Source organism: Nestor notabilis, unplaced genomic scaffold, assembly GCF_000696875.1.
Source record: "Nestor notabilis isolate BGI_N333 unplaced genomic scaffold, ASM69687v1 scaffold15676, whole genome shotgun sequence".
In the NCBI taxonomy this organism is placed as follows: Eukaryota; Metazoa; Chordata; class Aves; order Psittaciformes; family Psittacidae; genus Nestor; species Nestor notabilis.
Window position 1 is genome coordinate 33,760 of NW_009931614.1, and position 19,476 is coordinate 53,235.

General features: G+C 41.4%; 1 protein-coding gene across 1 annotated transcript in view; it reads right to left on the reverse strand.

Moving 5' to 3' along the window:
- GRIA3 (glutamate receptor, ionotropic, AMPA 3) overlaps window positions 1-19,476 on the reverse strand; it is a 145,423-nt gene that overhangs the window by 27,445 nt on the left and 98,502 nt on the right. Inside the window, exons 10-11 of the mRNA XM_010015997.1 lie at window positions 15,582-15,958; window positions 8,076-8,274 (exon numbers count right to left, since the gene is read on the reverse strand). Coding sequence (XP_010014299.1) covers window positions 8,076-8,274; window positions 15,582-15,958 — 576 coding nt within the window. The remainder of the gene's footprint in view (window positions 1-8,075; window positions 8,275-15,581; window positions 15,959-19,476) is intronic.

The following is a 19,476-nucleotide window of genomic DNA, read 5'->3' on the forward strand; positions in this document are numbered from 1 at the left end:
CATACACAGTGGCCCGATTACAAAAGGAACTTTATCCTATAAAAATAACACAATATTGTCGGAGTTTTCTTTTGAGACTCGCTTCCTGTGCATCATGGTCATTTTGAAAACACGAGCTTTGGCAGCAGGCAGGTAATATGCTGTAGCTGCTTTAACAGGCATCTTTTCTGGAGTGAGCTGGGCTCATCCTAACAGACAAGCAAAGAGTCACTATGGCTGTAACTAGACATCACTGGCATGTCAGTAACAGTCTGAGTAGCAGAATGTAAGTCAAGATTTTAAGACATCCTTTCCTGGCACAACACTGAACTTCAGACTACACTTATATTCATCCCCTCACTTTATTGCTGCCATCCATTCCTCATTGTTGCAATACCAACCAGGAAATTAAAATGAAAGTCTTCAGCAAGAGACAAGCTGCCTTTGTAAATCCTCTGTGATGCACGGCCAGAGCCAGTGCTCGCCCAGCATTCCCCCTGACCGAGGAAGCGCACTGCAAGGCTGCGTGGGGAGATGGCAGGGGACGGGTACAACAAGGACCTGCATGGCTGGGCTGCGACATGTGTCTGTCTGTCTGTCTGCCCTTGGGAGCAGGAGGCAGCATGCACCCAAGCCGGCTGGAGGGAGGGATTACATCAGCCTTCAGGCTAAGGGGCATCTCCCCAGCAGTGACATACTTAGCAAAGTAGTCCTGTCTGCGCAGCTGAGCGGCATGCCAGCCCTGCGCTGGATTTGGCCTGTAATAAATTAACAGAGAACGGCGTTTCCAGCACATGATCTGAACACTGTCAGGTCTAATGAGTTTGCAGCTCCAGACAGAACAGGCCAATATACAGGCAATGATGGAGAAATCCCAGTGGACTGCAGGAGGGGATGTTTCATATTCATATCATTAGAGTTTTTAAACCTTCATGTATTTTCTAATCATGCAAAAATAACAGTAGCAGTGCCGTAATTTATCAGCACCCATGTATTTTAAATGAATCCCTAGTAAGCATGTATTAATGTGACAGAGCAGCATTACATAAAGCAGGAGAGACTTGAAAACCCAGGGTCCTCACTGTCTTGAGCAATGTCATTATCATTATCATAGAGCTGCTCTCCAAAAAGTAGAGCATTCAAACAGCAAGTGATTTTGCCCTGAGGCACTCTCTGCTTGCCTCTGTGGTGCAGACACAGTTACAGGGTTAACCCACTGCTGGCTGCTGTGCCAATCTCTGCCATGGGCTGCATCCACACACACCCATGAAACCGGTCACCTCAACGCTGCAGCCAGAAACCCTGTTCTTACAGAGATCAACTTCTGAGCAGCATCGAGACACTGGTGAGCTGGAAAGCCTAAGCCACAAATGCAAGTAGAGCTGATAGACAAACGACATCTGTTATCGAAAACAAAGGAGATTTATTCAACTATTTGTTACTAAGTGTTGACTGAAAGCTTTGTTAAATCCTAGCTGCCTGCTGAAATTAGTAAAATGGTTCAGGCACCTAAACCCCAGTACCATCCAGCATTTCCTTTCCAAGGAGTGGATGATGGATGAGCTGTTAATTTTAGTTCCCGTAAGGATACATTTTCCTCTCCAATCTATAGGCTTAAAGACATTAGATCATTTCATGGGAAACTATTTCTTTTGTAATTATGTCACATTTGATTTCCTGCTGTCTTTAGCCATGTGGCAGAAAGGAGGTTCAAAAGATTAAGAGAAAGAACCCCCAAAAGTAGACCATTTGTTATTCATGCAATGGAGAGGCTGTGATCTCTCTGCATGCACACATTCACCTTTTAATGTGTGTGCACACCCCCACCAATATCAAACAGGGAAGGGAGAGAAAACATTTTTCACACTTTCTGTGTTGAAAAACAGTTAAAACCCCAGTACTTTTTCTTATTAATTGCTGCCACATTGTCTATCAAAGATCTATACAGCTCATATTTGAAGCTATCACTTTTCTGTGATGTTCTGTTCTTTAAAGTCCCTAAATACAACCACACTTCAGTATTTTTGTCAGGCATTTGTTTTGATGACTGTGTTGTTTTGCTCAATGCCAAGAACACAGAAAGCTTCAAACTGCTAATCATAGTTTTATCCAAAGGCAAAAGCAAAGCATTTGTATGAATGCTGTGCTAGAAACAAGTCCTTCATCCTCACTAGCAAAATAAATTTTGAAATTAAAAATCAAAGAGCTTAACTACAGATGAAACCCTTCGTGCTGCACGCACGGAATTCACTGTGGTGTTTTTAATAGGCTCTAATGATGATCTCAATACCATCTGATTGCACAGAATACATAAAAATCACACGGCAGCTACTGGTTCAAAATTCAGGGCTTTTCCTTACTGAGACCACTTGCTGGTAGAATTTATTTCCCTTACCTCTTGTCTGCACACAACGCTATCATAAGAGGAAAGCAATGAGCTCTTTATCTTACAACTGGGTGTAACGTGCTAGTGGTTCAGAATGCATTACAGTCATTATATCTGCCTCTGCCCCTGATGGCTCTGGCTGCCCTCTTGCCACATCCTGCCCTTTCCATGGGCCCCGCGAGGGGTCATAAAGGGGTGTCCTCCTTGCTCACTGCCCACTGGGTGGGATCCAGCAGTACTCTGCTCTTGGAGCCAGGAGGGACCCAGTGGGGCCACCAGTGCCACTGCAGTTGCAGCTCATGCAGCCCATGCAGCCCATTACAAAGCACTGCATGAACAGGAGGGGAGGTTTTAGTTACCCCAAGTATTTTCAGTGGAAATTGTTTCAAAATCCTTAAGGAACGGTTTCTGTTGGGTTTTTTCTTTTTGGTTTTTTTTTTTTCTTAATATCTGGGGAATTTGGGGTCAATCCAATCATTTGCTCTTTCACTGTTTTTTTTTCAGGTAAGTGTTGATTTTCTGCTTGGGTGCTCATCTGTCTGGTGTTTCTTTCTATTCTTTTGAACAAATTGTTTTCTTTATTGGCTTTACTTTTACCATCTAAACAAGCTGTACTTAAAGTTCCTTTCAAGAGGTACCTCAACAGTCCCCTTACCATACTTATATGCTTTTTCTGGTACCTATTTTCATGTCAAAGCACCCTTCCTCAGCATACGCAACCAGAGCTGCAGACAGAAATGCAAAGCCTCTTGCCAGGACATCTTACCCTTTTCTATCTGCTCTTGTTGAACTATTCAGACTTGATGAAACCAAGAAGAGAGAAAAAGGGGGATATCTTATAGACCATCCTTAGCCTGACTTCCTCCATCCTACTAAACCATAGGTTTAGATCATATTGTATGTATATACAAAGTCCAGAAAGTCCTCACACCTGAGCCTGGTTTGGGAAGAACCACTTTTTGAGAAAACTGATGAAGGGGAATTTCAAGTGCTGAATGTGTCCACAAAGGCGTAAAAGAACAGTATCACCTTCTCACAAAACATTCATTAAGAGCCAAGTATTACGGAAGTGTTTGGGCAGGCTATCCAAGTGTTACAAGAAGCAAAGCTTTCACACAGGAAGCACAAGGAAAGCATGTGCAGCCTCCTTGGTGTCCTCAAGTTAGCTCTACTCCCATGTGTCCTAAGTAACGGAGACTTTAGCCTTAGCTGTGAATTTCATGCTGTGTTGAAAAAAAATCCTAAAAATAATACCTAAGCTGTGCTTGAAGGCTGTCAGCCTGTTTAACTCCTCCAGGCATCGAGCCTAAAGTCTGTATCAACAGCAGAAGCAATGTCAGTGTCAAAATCTCTGTCCAATACTTATGAATGACAGTGCCAGGTAGGAGTAATCAGCTGTAAGAGCAGGAACCATCACGTCCAAAGGATCTTTGGCCTTTCTACTGAAACTTTTAAAGAGCCTAGCAATTAATGATATTTCAAGGAGAAAAAATTAGAAGCTGACTTCCGAGCAGCAAGTCCTTTCATCTGGGGCATGTGGGAGCTGCACGGTAGCAGAGTCATCTTGTCAGGGACATTGCTGAGAAAAATGCAAACCTGTACAATACAGTAAAACCAGTCCTTTGAGGCTTTTTTCCTTAGTTTTAGTTAACAGTGATTAACTACATTGGTAATGGTGTGATAGGAGTTGCCTTCAATTTCTCACGAAAGGGAGGACCTAATGCAAAATCTTGCAAGATGCTACCTGCCTCAGTATTCCAGCCTGTAAACCCTTGTCACATCAGATCAATTCTGAGGACACCTTCTGAAATTTCAGGTTTTCAGTACTAGCAGGTCAGCTGTGTTTGTCAATGACCAAACACACGCTTTGCAAGTTATTTTACAGAAGCCTCTTAACACAGATACCTGCTATCCATCAAAAGAGACCATCATAAATTCAAGAGCAATTTACATTTCTACATGTCTAGAAACACGTTCTGCTTCTATTGAAGTTTTAAATACAGCCAAGTTTACATAAGAATTATTAATTGGTTGTAAAGGTCATGCCTTTTGAATATATGCATATTGGAGGTGTAAAATGTATTAGACTGTGCTGTTATACTTAGGCTCAATGCTGAATTTGGATTAAAAGGTGTTATATTGATTTGATGAGCTACTCATATATGCTGAAGCTTTAATTGAATGTATTAGATGTTAATTCTAACAGATACGCTCTCAAAAGTAGTAGCTTAGTGATGTGAAATTGCTTTCTAGTACAGGCCTTTGCCAGTTTTCAAGAAAGAGAAAGAGGTATTTTGGAGTCTTTAATCTGAGACTATATGCTAATAAATATCTAAGAAGAGGTTCTTTCTTTTCCTTTTCAATATGGATGAGTGCCCTTTGAAAGCCAGAAGGGAATTGATGTAATGTATTGATTGCCATTTAAATGCCTTTATAAGCTCATTAGTGAAAAACGTAAAATGCTTCTGAGCAGAAACAAGAAAGTACCATGAAAATAGAGGAAGGCTCATGTGGTTCTTAGATATACATTAGACAAATGCCCTGATGCAGAGTCACCAACAGATGAGAAATGTGAACAGTGCCTGTTGTGAAACTGTTATAAAAAATAGGCTCTCTTGTTGCGAGAGCAATGTCACACTGACAGCAGATGTCATGCACGCTTGAAACTGCAATGGTGTATCTAGCTTACCTACATAGCTGGGATAGCCTCTATGTGGGAGACATTGTGATGTTTAGGGAAACAGCCAAGAATATAAAATAGGTCACTAGTTGGAGCCTGCCCAGGTCTGAAGTGGCTGAAAGTCATCACCATCTGTTCATCTGAAATGAAGCACTGGTGTCGGTCCAGTTCCTAGCAGATAGGTACCCACGCTGTAAAAGAAACCTTCAGAAGTGATCCTGATTGGAAATGGGGTTGGCAGAAAGGAGCCATGGACTGAAGGCTCTCAAGGAGCTCTTTCTAGCACACACGGACAAGATGGTGGGTATTCGGAGCTCATTTACATGTAGTCCCTCTATGATGCCTTAGGAGGCAATTATTCCTTGCTGTTGTCAGTCTAGTGCCTTTCACTGGCCAACAGCAGCCATTAAGATTGCTATCTCTGACTAATATCCTTGAGAAACATTTCATCTTAACAGCTCTAGGAAGAGAGATGCCCATAAAACGTTCTTTATGGGATCTTGGAGAGACTGTCCTGCGCCTCCTGTGTGAAGTCATGGCCCAGCTACAAAGCTTCTACATATGTGCTGACCTCCTGCTCACAGCCAGGTAACTTCTCGCACCTCTTGGGAAGATTTAGCTACTTCTTACATGCCGCAGCAAGTGGCATGGGCAACTGTCAGAATCAAGGATTGCACTAAGTTGCTCAGGTAGCCATCCCCTCAGTTAGAAGCTTCCTTTCTCACTGGGTAGATGATGCTGACCCACTCAGCCAACTGTTACTTAAATTGGTAAAATGCTGGTGAGGAATGGGCAGAGGAGGATATTCCCTTCACAGAAGGAACAAGCATCACACTGTACCCAGGAGAACTCATGGTTTTGACTCAGTCCACTATCACTCCCACTGATGTGCTAGTAGTAGTGAGAAAAGAGCTTACAGGGAGAGAAGTATCCCAAACCACAGAGCAGGCATAGTCTGTGCAGCAGGGCCTCAGAAATCAAGTGTCCTCCAAGAGTCATTTCAAGTTTCAGCCATCATTACCATCTTATTAAGTAGCTAATAAAGACTGTACAACAAAGTATTTATGTGAACATACGCATTTAATCGAAGGCAAAGCTTTTGCCCTTCTCAAATCAACTGAAGAAGACTCTAATTACAACAGTTTCATGGCTGCATCACTCTATTCAAATTAATTACTCTGCAAAAGTTAATACAACTGAAATGATGTTGTGTGTCTTAAGAACGCTGAGGAGAGAGAAGCACCACTTAGGGCCCATTCTCCTTCCCACGTGGCTCATCACCCAGAGCAGGCACTGAGTCCTGCTCCACCACTGTTGGGCTCTGCTCTCCTCCTTCCTCATCTGACTCCTCTCCCTGCCTGATGGAGCTGCCAGCTCCTGACAGATCCTCCTCATTTACAGTCCTGCTTTCTCCAGTACCAAGAGAGAGTCGTGGCTCATCTCAAGACTATTAATAGCACAACAAAGTATTCATACATTTACTAGACTTTGTATCCTTTCACATGAAACACTCATTCCTTTGATCTCTGGATGAGAAGGGATTTCCTTGTTATGTCAAACCATTAAGGAAATGAAGATACACCCCCATACAATCCCTCTTTCTATATTAATGGTAAGGAGATATTCAAAATAAGATTTTTCACCCCCTAAGAGGAGTACAGTGACTGCAAACAGCATCAGTATTTCTAATCAAGTTGTGCTGCCTCTTCTGACAGGGCTACTCCACTCTTTGGCGGTGCAGATAACACTGCCTCAGGCTGATAATTAAACAGAATGCAAATTTCTACACACTCTTGTCACCCTTACACAAGGTCAGTGTTTATCTGACAGCATTTTAATACAAACAGGAGCCTTTGCAACATACCAGCCACCACAGTTAATTAAGAACTACTGAGCATCTGTTTTTACGTAAAGACACAGTACAAAAGCATTATAAAATACCTTTGCATTCACTTCTAGCTTTATATCAGTTTCATACACACATGTATGCATGTATGGTCATGTACTGAAACTTTAAGAAAATTCAAGGATCCCTCATTCCGTATATATCCAAGGAGCCCTCATCAGCTTACAGCAGCAACGTTTTTTGTGTCCCCCCTCCCTCACACTTGCACCTGGGCAGTATCTGTGACAGGCAATGATTAGTTCTGCAGCACTGGCCACTTTTCTATACAAAAACCTGTTGGTTTGAATGGCATCTGATTGGCATTGCTGAGAGAACCAAGAGCTCCCTGAAGGGCTGAGCATCTCAGTTTGCCCTTGGAAAGGCCAGAAATAAGAGCTTTTCAGGTCACAGCATTTTTAGCTACATAAAAGTGGTCTGAGGTTGTATTTGGAGTTCTTAATGACCCTCACCAAGCTCTCTGCAGTTCAGCTTGTGGCTTAGCAAGTGAAGAAAGAAAGGATGACCTTAAATAAAAGTGTGTACTCCCCCTACTCCCAAATATTGCAAACCCAGCATTTCCCTAAGCAAGGTGAACACACACCAGTGTTCTGGGGGACGAAAGTTTCACCCCTGACACTGGCCCCAGCCAGATGCTGGCAGACAGTGAAGACAGCAACAGCAACTGCAGCAATCCATGCACATATAGAAACGAATGGCAACATATGCCTCCCATCCCTCTTCTCATTCTGGCAAGTGAAGATCAACAGCGGATGGTGCTAATGGCTGCCAGCTGGGCAAACAGAGCAAGTAGGTCAAGAGCATCACTCCTGCAAGAGTTTTCCTTGCTCGATATTGTAAAAATGACTGCATTACTGCTCATCAGACAGAGGTTATGAAACGGGTATTAAAAAAGCCTTCCCATGATAGTCAGGTATTCCCAACTTGAGATGTTTCAGGTTGAGCAAAACCACCCATTTTTGATAAATGCTTTTTGATATTTAAAATCTGCACTCAGGCCTGTCCTGATTGCACAAAGCAGCTTTTACCAGAACAGCTATTACAGCTGGGTAAAAACAAATGACTGAAAACCGTATACTAGGCACTTACAGTTCAGAAAAGCTCTAATGGAGATTTAACAGACTTACTCTAAAGAATTCTTTGGTTGAGCCTGAATCCAAAGTGCCATAGGCTATTTCGGTTTGTTTAGCCAGGTCCTCTGCGCTCTCTATGGGAGAAACCATCCTTTCCACCGTAAGGAAGGCAGCAAGATTAGCAGTGTAGGAAGAGATAATGATGAGAGTGAAGAACCACCAGACTCCTCCGACAATTCGCCCTGAGAGAGATCTATGGAAAAACACACATCATCAAATTGCTGTGAAGACATTCCTTGATTAATTATTTTCTTCATTGAAGACAAATTCACATGCATGACCCTTTTGTCCAGATCCTTCAGGTATCTGTGACCAGATGGACTGCGAGCTAGCACTTTGCAGCCTTCCTCAGGAGAGCAAACTCGGTAAGTGCCTGGTCCTACCTAGTAAAACTCTCCCCAGTCTTTCAGTGAAAATAAGGACAGTCAACTAAGAAATAATTCATCTGAGCCAACCCCATCGGAGGCTTGGAGAGGAACAAGCTCTCCCAACTTCCACAGATCCTTTGCTGGAGAAGTCTTTTGTCAGAAGACTTTCATGTTCTCTGCTTGCCCAGCCTTTCCCCAAGGCTGGACTTGACTGCTGGGATACGTCTCTTTTGAGGTTGCACAGCTCAGAGGACACAAATGTACCTTTTACTGCACTTACTCTCAAAATGTAAACTGCAAAAAGGAATGTGAGTAAACATGCAAAGGAATAAACTGAAACTGATCCAGTATCCTTCTCTCATCACTACCTAGCATGAACTACAGACTGAATGTTCATATTGAAGTGAGGAGAGAGGCTGCTGTATTTTATGCTTTATTTTTTTAATTCAATTACAATTTACATGTCGCACTGTTCCAAGTCAAGTGTATTCCTGCTTTATAACCACCAGAAAAGCAGAGAAGAAAGCAGAAAAAAGTTGTGTTTTCTGTTTTTTAGAAGGATACCGTAAGTACCAGAAAAAAAAGCCTACTTGTAACCATGTAATTACAAAATGCCTGGCGGTTAGGAGGTCTAGATCCTGTCAGTAAGAGCTCTTGATGCTTTACAGCAACTGAACATCAGTCTCAAATTGTTTGGTGAGGGCTGGAAGGTGCCAGTGCCACGGTGCTCAGCTGGGTGAGGAATTTCACTGCCATGTACAGTGCTCATTCTGCAAACACAGCGTGTTGACAGGGATCATTTCAGGAGCTGAGGCAAAGCTATTGCCTATGTCTTCCCTTAAATCTACTGATACCAGTGGAGGAAGAATCACTTCCAGTACACTAAGTCTGTGTATTACATGCTGTAGTCCTCAGTTTGTGTGAAGGGAAGAAATAGAAAGCAAGGAAACTCTTACCTGTTCATTTGTTTCCTTCAAGCCCCTCAGTGCCATCCCCAGACAGTGGGTACAAGTTGTCCTACCAACAGATGGGGACAGGAAAAAAGCGAGTCTCCCACAGTGAGTCTGGGGGTTAGCTGGGAAACTGCCTGGTCTTGGCCAGAGCTGGAGATTGCCTCAGCCATTGAAAAAATACCATTAAATCATGAAGAAATAAAAAAAAAAAAATAAAAAATCCATCTAACATTAAAGAACACATCAAAGAAAAAAAATTGCCAACATAATAAAAATAGAGTGATCTGGAGTAAATGAAAGGAATGTGGAGAAACAAACTAAGAGGTGAAGTGCTTCTATTCCACTGCCCAAGAAATGGAAGAAGCAGCTCCCACTTAAGAGGGCAGATGCAGGCTGATTTCTATGGATAACAGCCTCAGAGCAGTTAGCACCCAGGGACCGCTGCATCAAGTCTATGCCAACATACAAGGTGGTTCAAGTGGTTACACAGCTTAGGGAAGCTTGAAGAGTGAAGCATCCCCTCTTCCATCCATCAGGAAGCAATGGCTTTTGCGGTATGAAACGAGAGACCATTGCCATCACTCTGGCCTGAGTGCACTTCCCAAGGGCAAGAAGACATCCACTGGATCACCAACGAGTGGAGAAAGCTTCCCTGCCTTTCTTGAGCGGCTTCCAAGAGGATAAAAGGCTTCCAAGTTTCAACCTGGGCTCTGCTGCTGCTGTGCCGATCACTAACAGGCGGCTACCGAGTAGCTGCAAAGGTTAAGTTGCAGAACTAGAAATCCAGAATAATGTAGTAAGTCAAGGAATCTGTCTGCCTCGCTCTACATTCTTTGTAGGTATCCAGTGAATTCCTTGGGATTTTAGATGGCTAAAGGCCTTTCTGGACAGCTTCCTTACCAGCCTGGGTAAGCTTTAGCTACTTTATACAACTCGGTATCCTAAACACTGAACCGGCCTCTTGCACAGGCTGATGTAATTTTAGCCAGCTACAAAGCACTGCCTAACTGAACTCGTCGTGTAAGGCTCCCTTTGGAGCTGGCGGATAAAAAGAGATTTATCTCACTTGCTATAATGTGGGGTAAGTCTGAAGGTGCCCATCTGTCTTAGGACTTTGGAGGGAAGTGAGATGCCTAACTAAAACACAGCCTATTGCTTTTAGATGGTAATGTCAGGTGAAATTCATCTCCCTTTTGTTCACTCCTCCACTACATACTTTCCATCTTCATAGAAGACCCAGAGTTGAATTCCTCCTCCTTGCAAGGAGGTGGTAAGTTTCAGAGCCCGATTAAGCAGAAGTCTGGCTAGCAGGTACAGCAGATGAAACATCCACTTGCATATAGCAAGATCAGCTTTATCTTTCATATAACAAGATCAGCTTTATCGGGGGTTTCAAGGTTCCCTTGGCCCTCTTGCTTTACAGTAGGTCTTGAAATAGGAAGATGAAAAAAAGACTTGCCAGGGTGTTTAGATAAATTCAGTGTAACTAGTGGGAACAAAATAGTATGTGTTCATTCTCACTGTAGTTTCTCATAGGAAATGTCTTATTTACATTGCTAGCTGTCCTTTCTGTTAGCAGGACAGATAGGTTGCTGGGATAAAAATGTGCAGAAGACAACTATCTTCCAAACCACTGAAACCTGAAGTTCACGCTGCTGTAACAATAAAAAGTCTGTGTTAAGCTGCATCTTCATACAGCATATTACACACAGAGAAAGGTAAAAATATCTTGCCACAGAGATCTTGCAACCTGCATGAACCAAGTCAGACAGATACAGGATGAAAAATGGAGAACAGCTGAGAGGCAGCGGGAGGTGGGCATGGCTGGATCTCTGGACGAAGACAGCGCTTTTCTGAGGGTCCTACATGCAAGAGGGGGGTCTTGCTAGATGAGCACCAGAGCTGTTCTCAGAAGAGTTGAGGTCACTTGAAAGAAACCTGGGTGTCACTAGAGAGTTGTTTCTCCCAGAGTCTTCCAATTAACATGAAAGGGAAGATTAAATATCTGCTACCACAAAGCTGTCTGGGCTGATAGCTGTAATTGGTGGGAGCACAGGATGGGGCAAATGAAAAACAAAACAAACCACAAAGCTGACACTGAAGGAAAGACAGACAGAGAGAGTAGAAGAACAAGAACATGGATGATCATGGCCTGGCAGTCTCCTTGTTCAAAGGACCCCAGTTCCCTCCCGTCCATCTGCTGATATGAAGACTCCTTATACCCACTGCAGGGGCTGGTGTAGAGGGATGAGGGAGAAAAAAGGTTAGTACGTAAACACCAGGCTGGTAACGAGAATACTTGTATGGTTTGTGCTGTGAACCATAGAAATGTTTGTCCATTATTCAGATAATAATGATAGAAAAATCAATCACAGCTTTTAATACCAGCGCCACTTCTTCTGATGAAGACATACCTGTCCAAGTGTGCAGTGTACCTTAGAAACAAACAACTAATGCTTTATCCCAACACGTCATTTTTCAAATGACCTCAATAAATAGATCTTTGCACAACATTATTTTAAAGTGAAATAGCATGTTAACAAATGAGAGGAGTAACAGAGACCTGGAATAACAGAATTATAACTCAGTTATCAAAACAAAGTCAGACGGTGTTTTCAAAAGCAAGTAAAGAGGAAGAGTGCATACCTTGAGAGGAAATTTAAAAGGAAGCATGGAGTCAAATGAGAGCAAATTAGTTACAAGAGAAAAACAAAATAAATATTCAAATTCACATTCATTTTACAGAAGAATGTACATATAAACAAAACCTCATTTATTTACCAAAACAGCTTGAATTTTGCTTCTGCTCATGGCCATAAAGTATTTTTGATTTCCTATAGTAGACCTAAATAATAAGCTTCTTACACTACGCAATTTCTAATTGGGCTCTTCTGATCGATACAAGATGGCTGCTGTGTTGACAAATAACCTTTAACAACTTTGGTGCAAACCCTCCTTGTCTAGAACCTGTCCTTATTCTGAGCACACGTTACCTGGTGCCTGAGCAGCTATGAGCTAAGTCCCTTGCCCCCATGCCCAGCTAGCCCCTGCCTCTCCTGCTGGCCTCATGGAGCCAGGCAGCTACTGAGACAAAACACAAGAAACGACAGCATCTAAAGCACTGCCTTGAGATGCTTCCATCATAGGAACTGGCAGTGGGAGTTTCAGAAATACCTCACTACCCAGCTCTCCTTGCTATTTTGAAAGTCCCACAAAGTCATTCCCATGGCCTTTAATAGGAGTCTCTTGAGTCTTCTGCTGTGAAAATAGGGATCTAGAAATACACCCTCCTAAATGACCAACCTCATGAGATAATTTTTAAAGAACCCCGTCTTTCTTCATCAGCAATTAATTAATCTAGCCTCTTTGTTCCACATGAATAAAGAGCAAAATGAAAATACATGCTCTCACAGAGATTTCAAAGATACTTTCTCTCAGAACTGTGTTACAAATTTGACTGTGTTTTTTCCTGATTCCATTTGCTGCGCACATCTTACATTAAAGCAAGTTTAATAATCTACTTTTGATCCATCAAAAGTGAATTTTCAATGCTTTAGCTCACTATGCAGAAAACACAGCAGCCTTTGATAGCAGAACAAAACTGCTGAAACAAATGCTGATTCCATCAAGGGATGCACTAACCCCATCCTTTGGCTGCCATCTGCTTCCATGTAGATGACTCCTATTAAATACAGAGAGGAGAGTACAGGGATATATCCTCTGGAATATCCACACAGCATACTCACCAAGGATAGATCTAACTAGTCATTAGATGTCACAGCTGTTCCACACAAAGGCAGCTGAAAGAGCCTTTATCAGCAAGTACAAAAGTGATCTCTCCAGACTGCTTGTCGGCATCTCTCTACAAGTGCTGTACGCTCTCATATAAGAAATTTATTCAGACAAAACTCACAATGGAAGAATGAAGCCCCTTTTAATGGCAATAAAATAGTATGAAACATTCATAAAGTCAATGTACTGTGAATGGTGTAACCTTACAAAGATACAGATTAAGAATGAAATACTTGGGAATAGTCCCTTCTACGGAAAAGAATTTTGACATTTAATCAACTTAAATCAACATATTGGTCAAAGGAACAGTGTTTAAAGGTATTAAATTTCTCTTTTTTTCAGTAACAATGCATGTAACTGCCTGTAATCTGTTATCAGGAAAGATAACTAACTGGACAATGTCTTCAAATGAGGGCCATATACTACTACTGAGCTAATACCTTCTGATGGACAGATAAAACATACTGCTGCCTCTTTTTTTTGGTAGGTATTTCCAAGGCACTTATCGTGGTAGTATTGAAGAAAAATAGAGTATGTTCACTTGTTATATAAGGTAAATGGCTGAACATGTCAAAGAGTCACATGAGAGCGTAACAAAAATCCTATGGACTTCTATTTAACTGTCAATAAACAGACCTAGTGGAAACAGAGCAATGCCTGCAGCTTTCCATGTGATGTCCCAGTGCTTATTTCCCGGTCCTTTATATTGGGCACACACATGGTCAACAGCAATTTAAATGTTAAGACTACTCATCACCTTTAAGAGCAAGCAGAGAGGCAAAGTTTCAATACAGAATTTAGGCATAAAGCAGAAGCACGGTGTATAAACAGGAGGAGAACATGAACAGCTATAAGTACGGTGGGGCAGCACACCCAGACACTGGTAACTGCATGGTCATAGCCAGGCAAAAACGTGTGTGTTTTACATGGGGTAAATATGCATCTGTTAATAAGTATGAATCTAACTGCTGCTATCAGAACTTTCAAAACATATGCATGACTTGCATCAAATACCAATGCCAATATCTCTAAAAGTCCTGGATTTTGCTGCAAGCATTAGGAGATTTGAATGTGCAATAACTGTGAACTTAAAGGATCATTGTTACATTATAACATGCAAAATCATGATCCTTTCCATGAAACTTCATACAAGTTTTATCACTTGCTTCAGTGAAGCTATTCAAGATTCATATCACTATATGGACAAGGAAAAACTGGTAACTTCAATGAGCCATGTACTGAAAAAGGTACGCAAATACAAAGATTGACAAGGTATATTTATTTCAAATGTAAGTGCGTAGTTAGAAAAGATATCTCTCTCCTGCTTTAATTAGCAACCTTGCAAAAGGAAAGAACTGCATCCTGTTTGTACTAAGCAAGTATTTTTAGTAATTAAAATAGCTGTAAACTGGTTATTAAGATATTGTCATACAAAATCTAAGTAGTGTTCCATCACTAAGAACCCAGATAATTTTGCTGCTTATCACAAGCACATCACCAAAGTATATTTCCAGTGGAAATTATTATATCTATTATTCAAAAATCATTTGTGCTATGCATTGTTCATTTAAGAATGATTTTCAAAATGTTTCTGTAAAAAAATAAATATAATTCTACAAGTTACTACCAGTGCTCTCTGCTGAATTGGAATAATACCAAACGTGTTTTACTACAGTCTTATTCAGAAAGACCGTCTTCATGAGTAAGAGAAAACTTTATCGAAACTGGCAATGCTTATTAGACCATATTGACTATGAACACAGGGACAACAGATCAGACAGGACTGAAATAACGATACACGTACAGGGTATTGTGCAGTAACTGTTAGACGGGCGTGTAGAGAGACCTGAACATATGAAAGACAGCGGTAAGCAAATTAGTAATAGGTGAGAGGATGGTTCAAGAAAAACAGAACTAGAGAAACTAGGCACAGAAGAAAGTAAAAAGACTAGCAGAAGCCATGATGGGAGTGGAGGTGTTTTAAAGTGCTGTTGCATGTGATGTCTTTAAATAAACAAGTCTTATTTTACAAAGCAGAATATGTTATATGCACCAAGGAGATGACCGTAAAATGAGATATGCAGCAAAAACACGGTAGCCCTCCAAGCATTGCTGAAAACAGAAAACCCTATGCATTTTACAGCCTCAACATGGTGTATATAAGTTTGGCAGAAATGCATAAATGTCATTATAAAGCAATGCCATTCACTCTGGAGGTCAACATTAGCAAGCATGGTGGCTTGATGATGATGCTGAGCATCGAACGGAATGTCAAACCCAAAAATTTTGAATTAAAAAGAAATTTGAAAAAAAGTAACATATATGCACCATGGCATCAGAAAACGACCATAAAATGCAAAAAGGTGATGGAGTGATATGGAACAAACCTTGGAGAAATATCGCATCCTTGCTGCATAAAGGCACCCAGGGAAAACCAAAGGCTGTTAAATATTCCAAACTCATTTGGAGGGTCGGGAGGATTCTGAGGGTCTCGTGGCTCTTCACTGCTGTCTTCCAAGTGCCATTCGTAAGGACTGAATCTGCTGACTAGGAAAAGAACTACGCTGACGCCAATGTAAGCAAAGACTATACACATCCAAATTTCATAAGCCAAAGGATCCAGGAAAGAGAATACGCCCGGTTTAGATTTCTGAGGCTTCTTGATCATGATGGAGATGCCCAGGCTCATAAAGGGTTTGGAAAAGTCTATGACTTCTTCTCGCACCAATGTTATGGTGAGGGGGGCAACAGCTATATCTGCTCTCTGAAAAGGGAAAACAAACCCAAGTTAGTTACAGAACAGTTGCAACACAATCACAATGCAGAGTCTCAGGCTAATGAATCAGATGATAAATTACATGAGCGAATACAAAACATTTTCTTTGCAGCCTATTCTGCAGTCACTGAAGTTAAGGACTATATGATATTGATAGAAAATTGGTAAGAAAAATTACAATCAAACCCATGCAAGGGACTCACAACAGAGGCAGATATGTACCAACATGTATTTATGTTTCTATTAAGTTAAAACGGATGAATAAACACTATGGGAACTGGACAGTGAGATGGCAACTAAACCAATGTAATTTTCTAGTAATGGTCTGTCCCCATCCACCTGCCTTGAAGACTCTGAGCAAATTAATGTGTTTGTTATATTTTTATTTTCTCTTTCCCGCTCTTTCAGCAAGTTCTTTTGCCTTACTAATTAGTCCAGGACCTTTAAAAGGAATCTAAGAGAAGCAAATGGTCACTGAATTTCATCTGCATTTGGGTGCTACCACTCACATACTCCTTTGACACCCCTTTGCAACAAGCTATAGAAGATGGCAAAATAGTGGGGTGATAGGAACCAGACAGAATACTCTTTCTGTGGTCACTGAAGAACAATAGTATGTATTGGTGAGTCCCTGAGAAGTCAATAGCCTGGGTTACCTGAGAAAAATGCAAAGTAGTCTTTTTCAGTATAATGTATGTCATTGTATTTTACAGAACTTATCTCCGTGGATCTATAACACAGACCATGCTCTGAGGCTGCGTCATCTGGAAGCACAATCTTATCTTACTGCATCTGTCATTCACCAGCATGTTGGTGTACCCTGAGCCAATGCCTTTCCGTTCAGTCAATACATCTTTGCTGGATTCCATGGGAGGGTAAGAAAGTGAAGTAAAAAAATGTACTGTTGCCTGGTTAAAGATAGCATTCCAGAATTTATTTTCAACATATATTTAATTGTACCTGTATTTTTATGCCAGAAAGATTCAAGTCATGCTGTTTAGATAACCTAGACTTGATTCAGGCAAGAACTCAAGCAGGTATCAGCATTTGCAAGAGAAGGGACTAGAATGTTAAAAAAAGGGTTCCTTTTCATTTAAAAATTATTTTTATGAGAGCCTACATATAATTTTTTAAATCTTCTATTTTAAGCTATTAAAAAGTTAAATCCTAACTATTCGTGTTACTGATACTTTTGCAGATGGCCTTTCATTGGCAAATTAAGAATTTCAGAAAGAGAAAGTGATTCTTAGGAAAAGTTTAACTTATCAATACCTAAACCACTGTGCACCTCTCAAATCAGATTTTTGTTTCCCAGTAGTAAGTATGTATCTCTTTCTGGTGCAAAATTAAAACCTGATTAAGTAGAAGTTTGAATAAAAGTTATTAGGAAATGTTAATAAGAAGTGATTAAAATCTGTGCCATAAAATAATTGAATATGCCTTTCTGTAAATATGATGGTGGTGTACATGACTTGCATTAATATCTGATTTGTTCTTCCTCCTAGATAGCTGTTTGGTGGTTTGGTTTTTTTTAACATTTAATAATCAGAAATGGTGAAGGCTTCTCACAAGGTTAATCTTGGTATCACTGTTCTGTGCCAGCTGGTGCCCCAGTGGCACTGTGCAGCCATGCCCAATGGACTTCCTCAGTGGTTTAATAACAATCAGACAAACTACGCCTGTGCATGGAAGGAAGCCATTTGGAAATCATGGCCCTTGGTGTACCCTCTCACAGCCCTCCTTAGCCCCATCAGATATCCCTCTATAGTAATTGCCTTTTCCCTTGAGTGACCACTTCCCCTGAGGAGAAAACCCTCAACTGATTTGTGATCACTTACTGCAAAAATCTAGCCTAATGTGGCTTGAATATAAACCCTGAAAATTCTGTCTGCCTTTGGATATTTGGGTGTTTACTGACTTTGCAGATGAAGGTGTTCATCACCTGAGTAACAGAGACTTGGGGGGACACAGGTAAAGTGTGGTAAAGGGACTGGGTGATGCTGGAACTTCTTCACTGCTGAATTCCCTCAAACATATATTTGTCTAGTAGCTGCTGCTTCTTGAGCTCCTGTTAAGTATTACATGTCTGCAGTCAGCAGGTATGAGGTACAGACAGTATCAGTTTTAAATGTAGTCAGAGTCCACGGCTGGCTGGAAGACTAAGCACTCTGACCATGCCTCCTGTATTTCGTGTTGAATTCATGAGGTGCTTACAAGTTAATCCTTACTAAAGCAAATTTAATGGATCAGGATCCCTGCAGAGACTTAGCAATGACTGCGTACGAAGCGAAGCTTAGGAGGGAGGCAGGTGCCTTACTGCCTGGCACTTCTGCACATGGACAGGCAGCCCTGGGACAGCTCGTCAAGGCAGGAAAAGGCTGGTTCAGCTCAAAGAACATTCAGTTTTTGTAGTGTTCTCCTGGACTTGGAGTAGTTTAATTCTCCCAAAGTAACATTTTAATTGCAAAAGTAGACACAGTGGAGCTCTTCCTAAGTGCTGATGCAGCATGCAATAAAGTCTGTATCATCTCCTTCATGAGCAGCTGAGTTCATGTAGGATGATCCTGTGGGGTCTTTTGGGGGGATGAAACTGACGCTGTGCTGAAGCACAGATAAATCAGTTTTTAAAGGCCTCGTTGCCATGCCCTAATTCATACCATACAGCATGGATTTCTTTGTAAATGATTTAAAACTGCATTTTAATATTAAAAGGGATAATAATATTTGTTTTTCTGATTAGTTTCTGTCTTCCTGCTTTCCTACCATTTTCGGTAGGTGTTCAATATACTGGAAACACTAACAAACACCCTCATGCCTTAAATGAAAATGGCAGCAATTGTTTTCTGCAGAGGGAACAAGCATGGGTTCAGACACACGGTCTCCATCAACAACCATCAACATCATCACAGGAAACCATCAACAACCAGGGCACTGAGAGTGGACCAGCTGCAACCCAGCACCTGAGCTTGGTTCCCCACCGCTTCTCTGAATATTATTTGGACTAGAGAGGTTAAAAACCAGACTGCTCTTTGCTTATTTATTTAGAGATACAGTATTTGAAATGGAGAGCTTATGGAGAGCTCCAAGCACCCTACAGGATCATTAATAATTGCAGCAGAGTTGTGAATTTCCCTCCCTGCAGATAAGCAGAACTCATAAAAATTGAGCTCGATTAAAAAGAACACGACCACAACCATGCCTTTCCCTGTGCAGAACTGGAGGGGGGGCTTAAGAACCTCAACAACTAAGCTTTGCTAATCACTCATGACTAATGGCGTTTCAAACATCATCTCTGCTGCGTTTCAGCTGGGCGAGAAATGTCATGGATTCCTCTGAGGCTTGTTCTGCCTTTGCCTACTAGTGTGGGAGGGATGGATTTAGAAAGGACATGCAGCAGAGAGGCACTACCCACTCTGTTCAAAGCTGACCCCAGGGGGCTGCAATCCTCAAGACTCTTAAGGGGAGGGAGAAAAAAACCAAATGGAAATATCCCTTTACATAGGGAA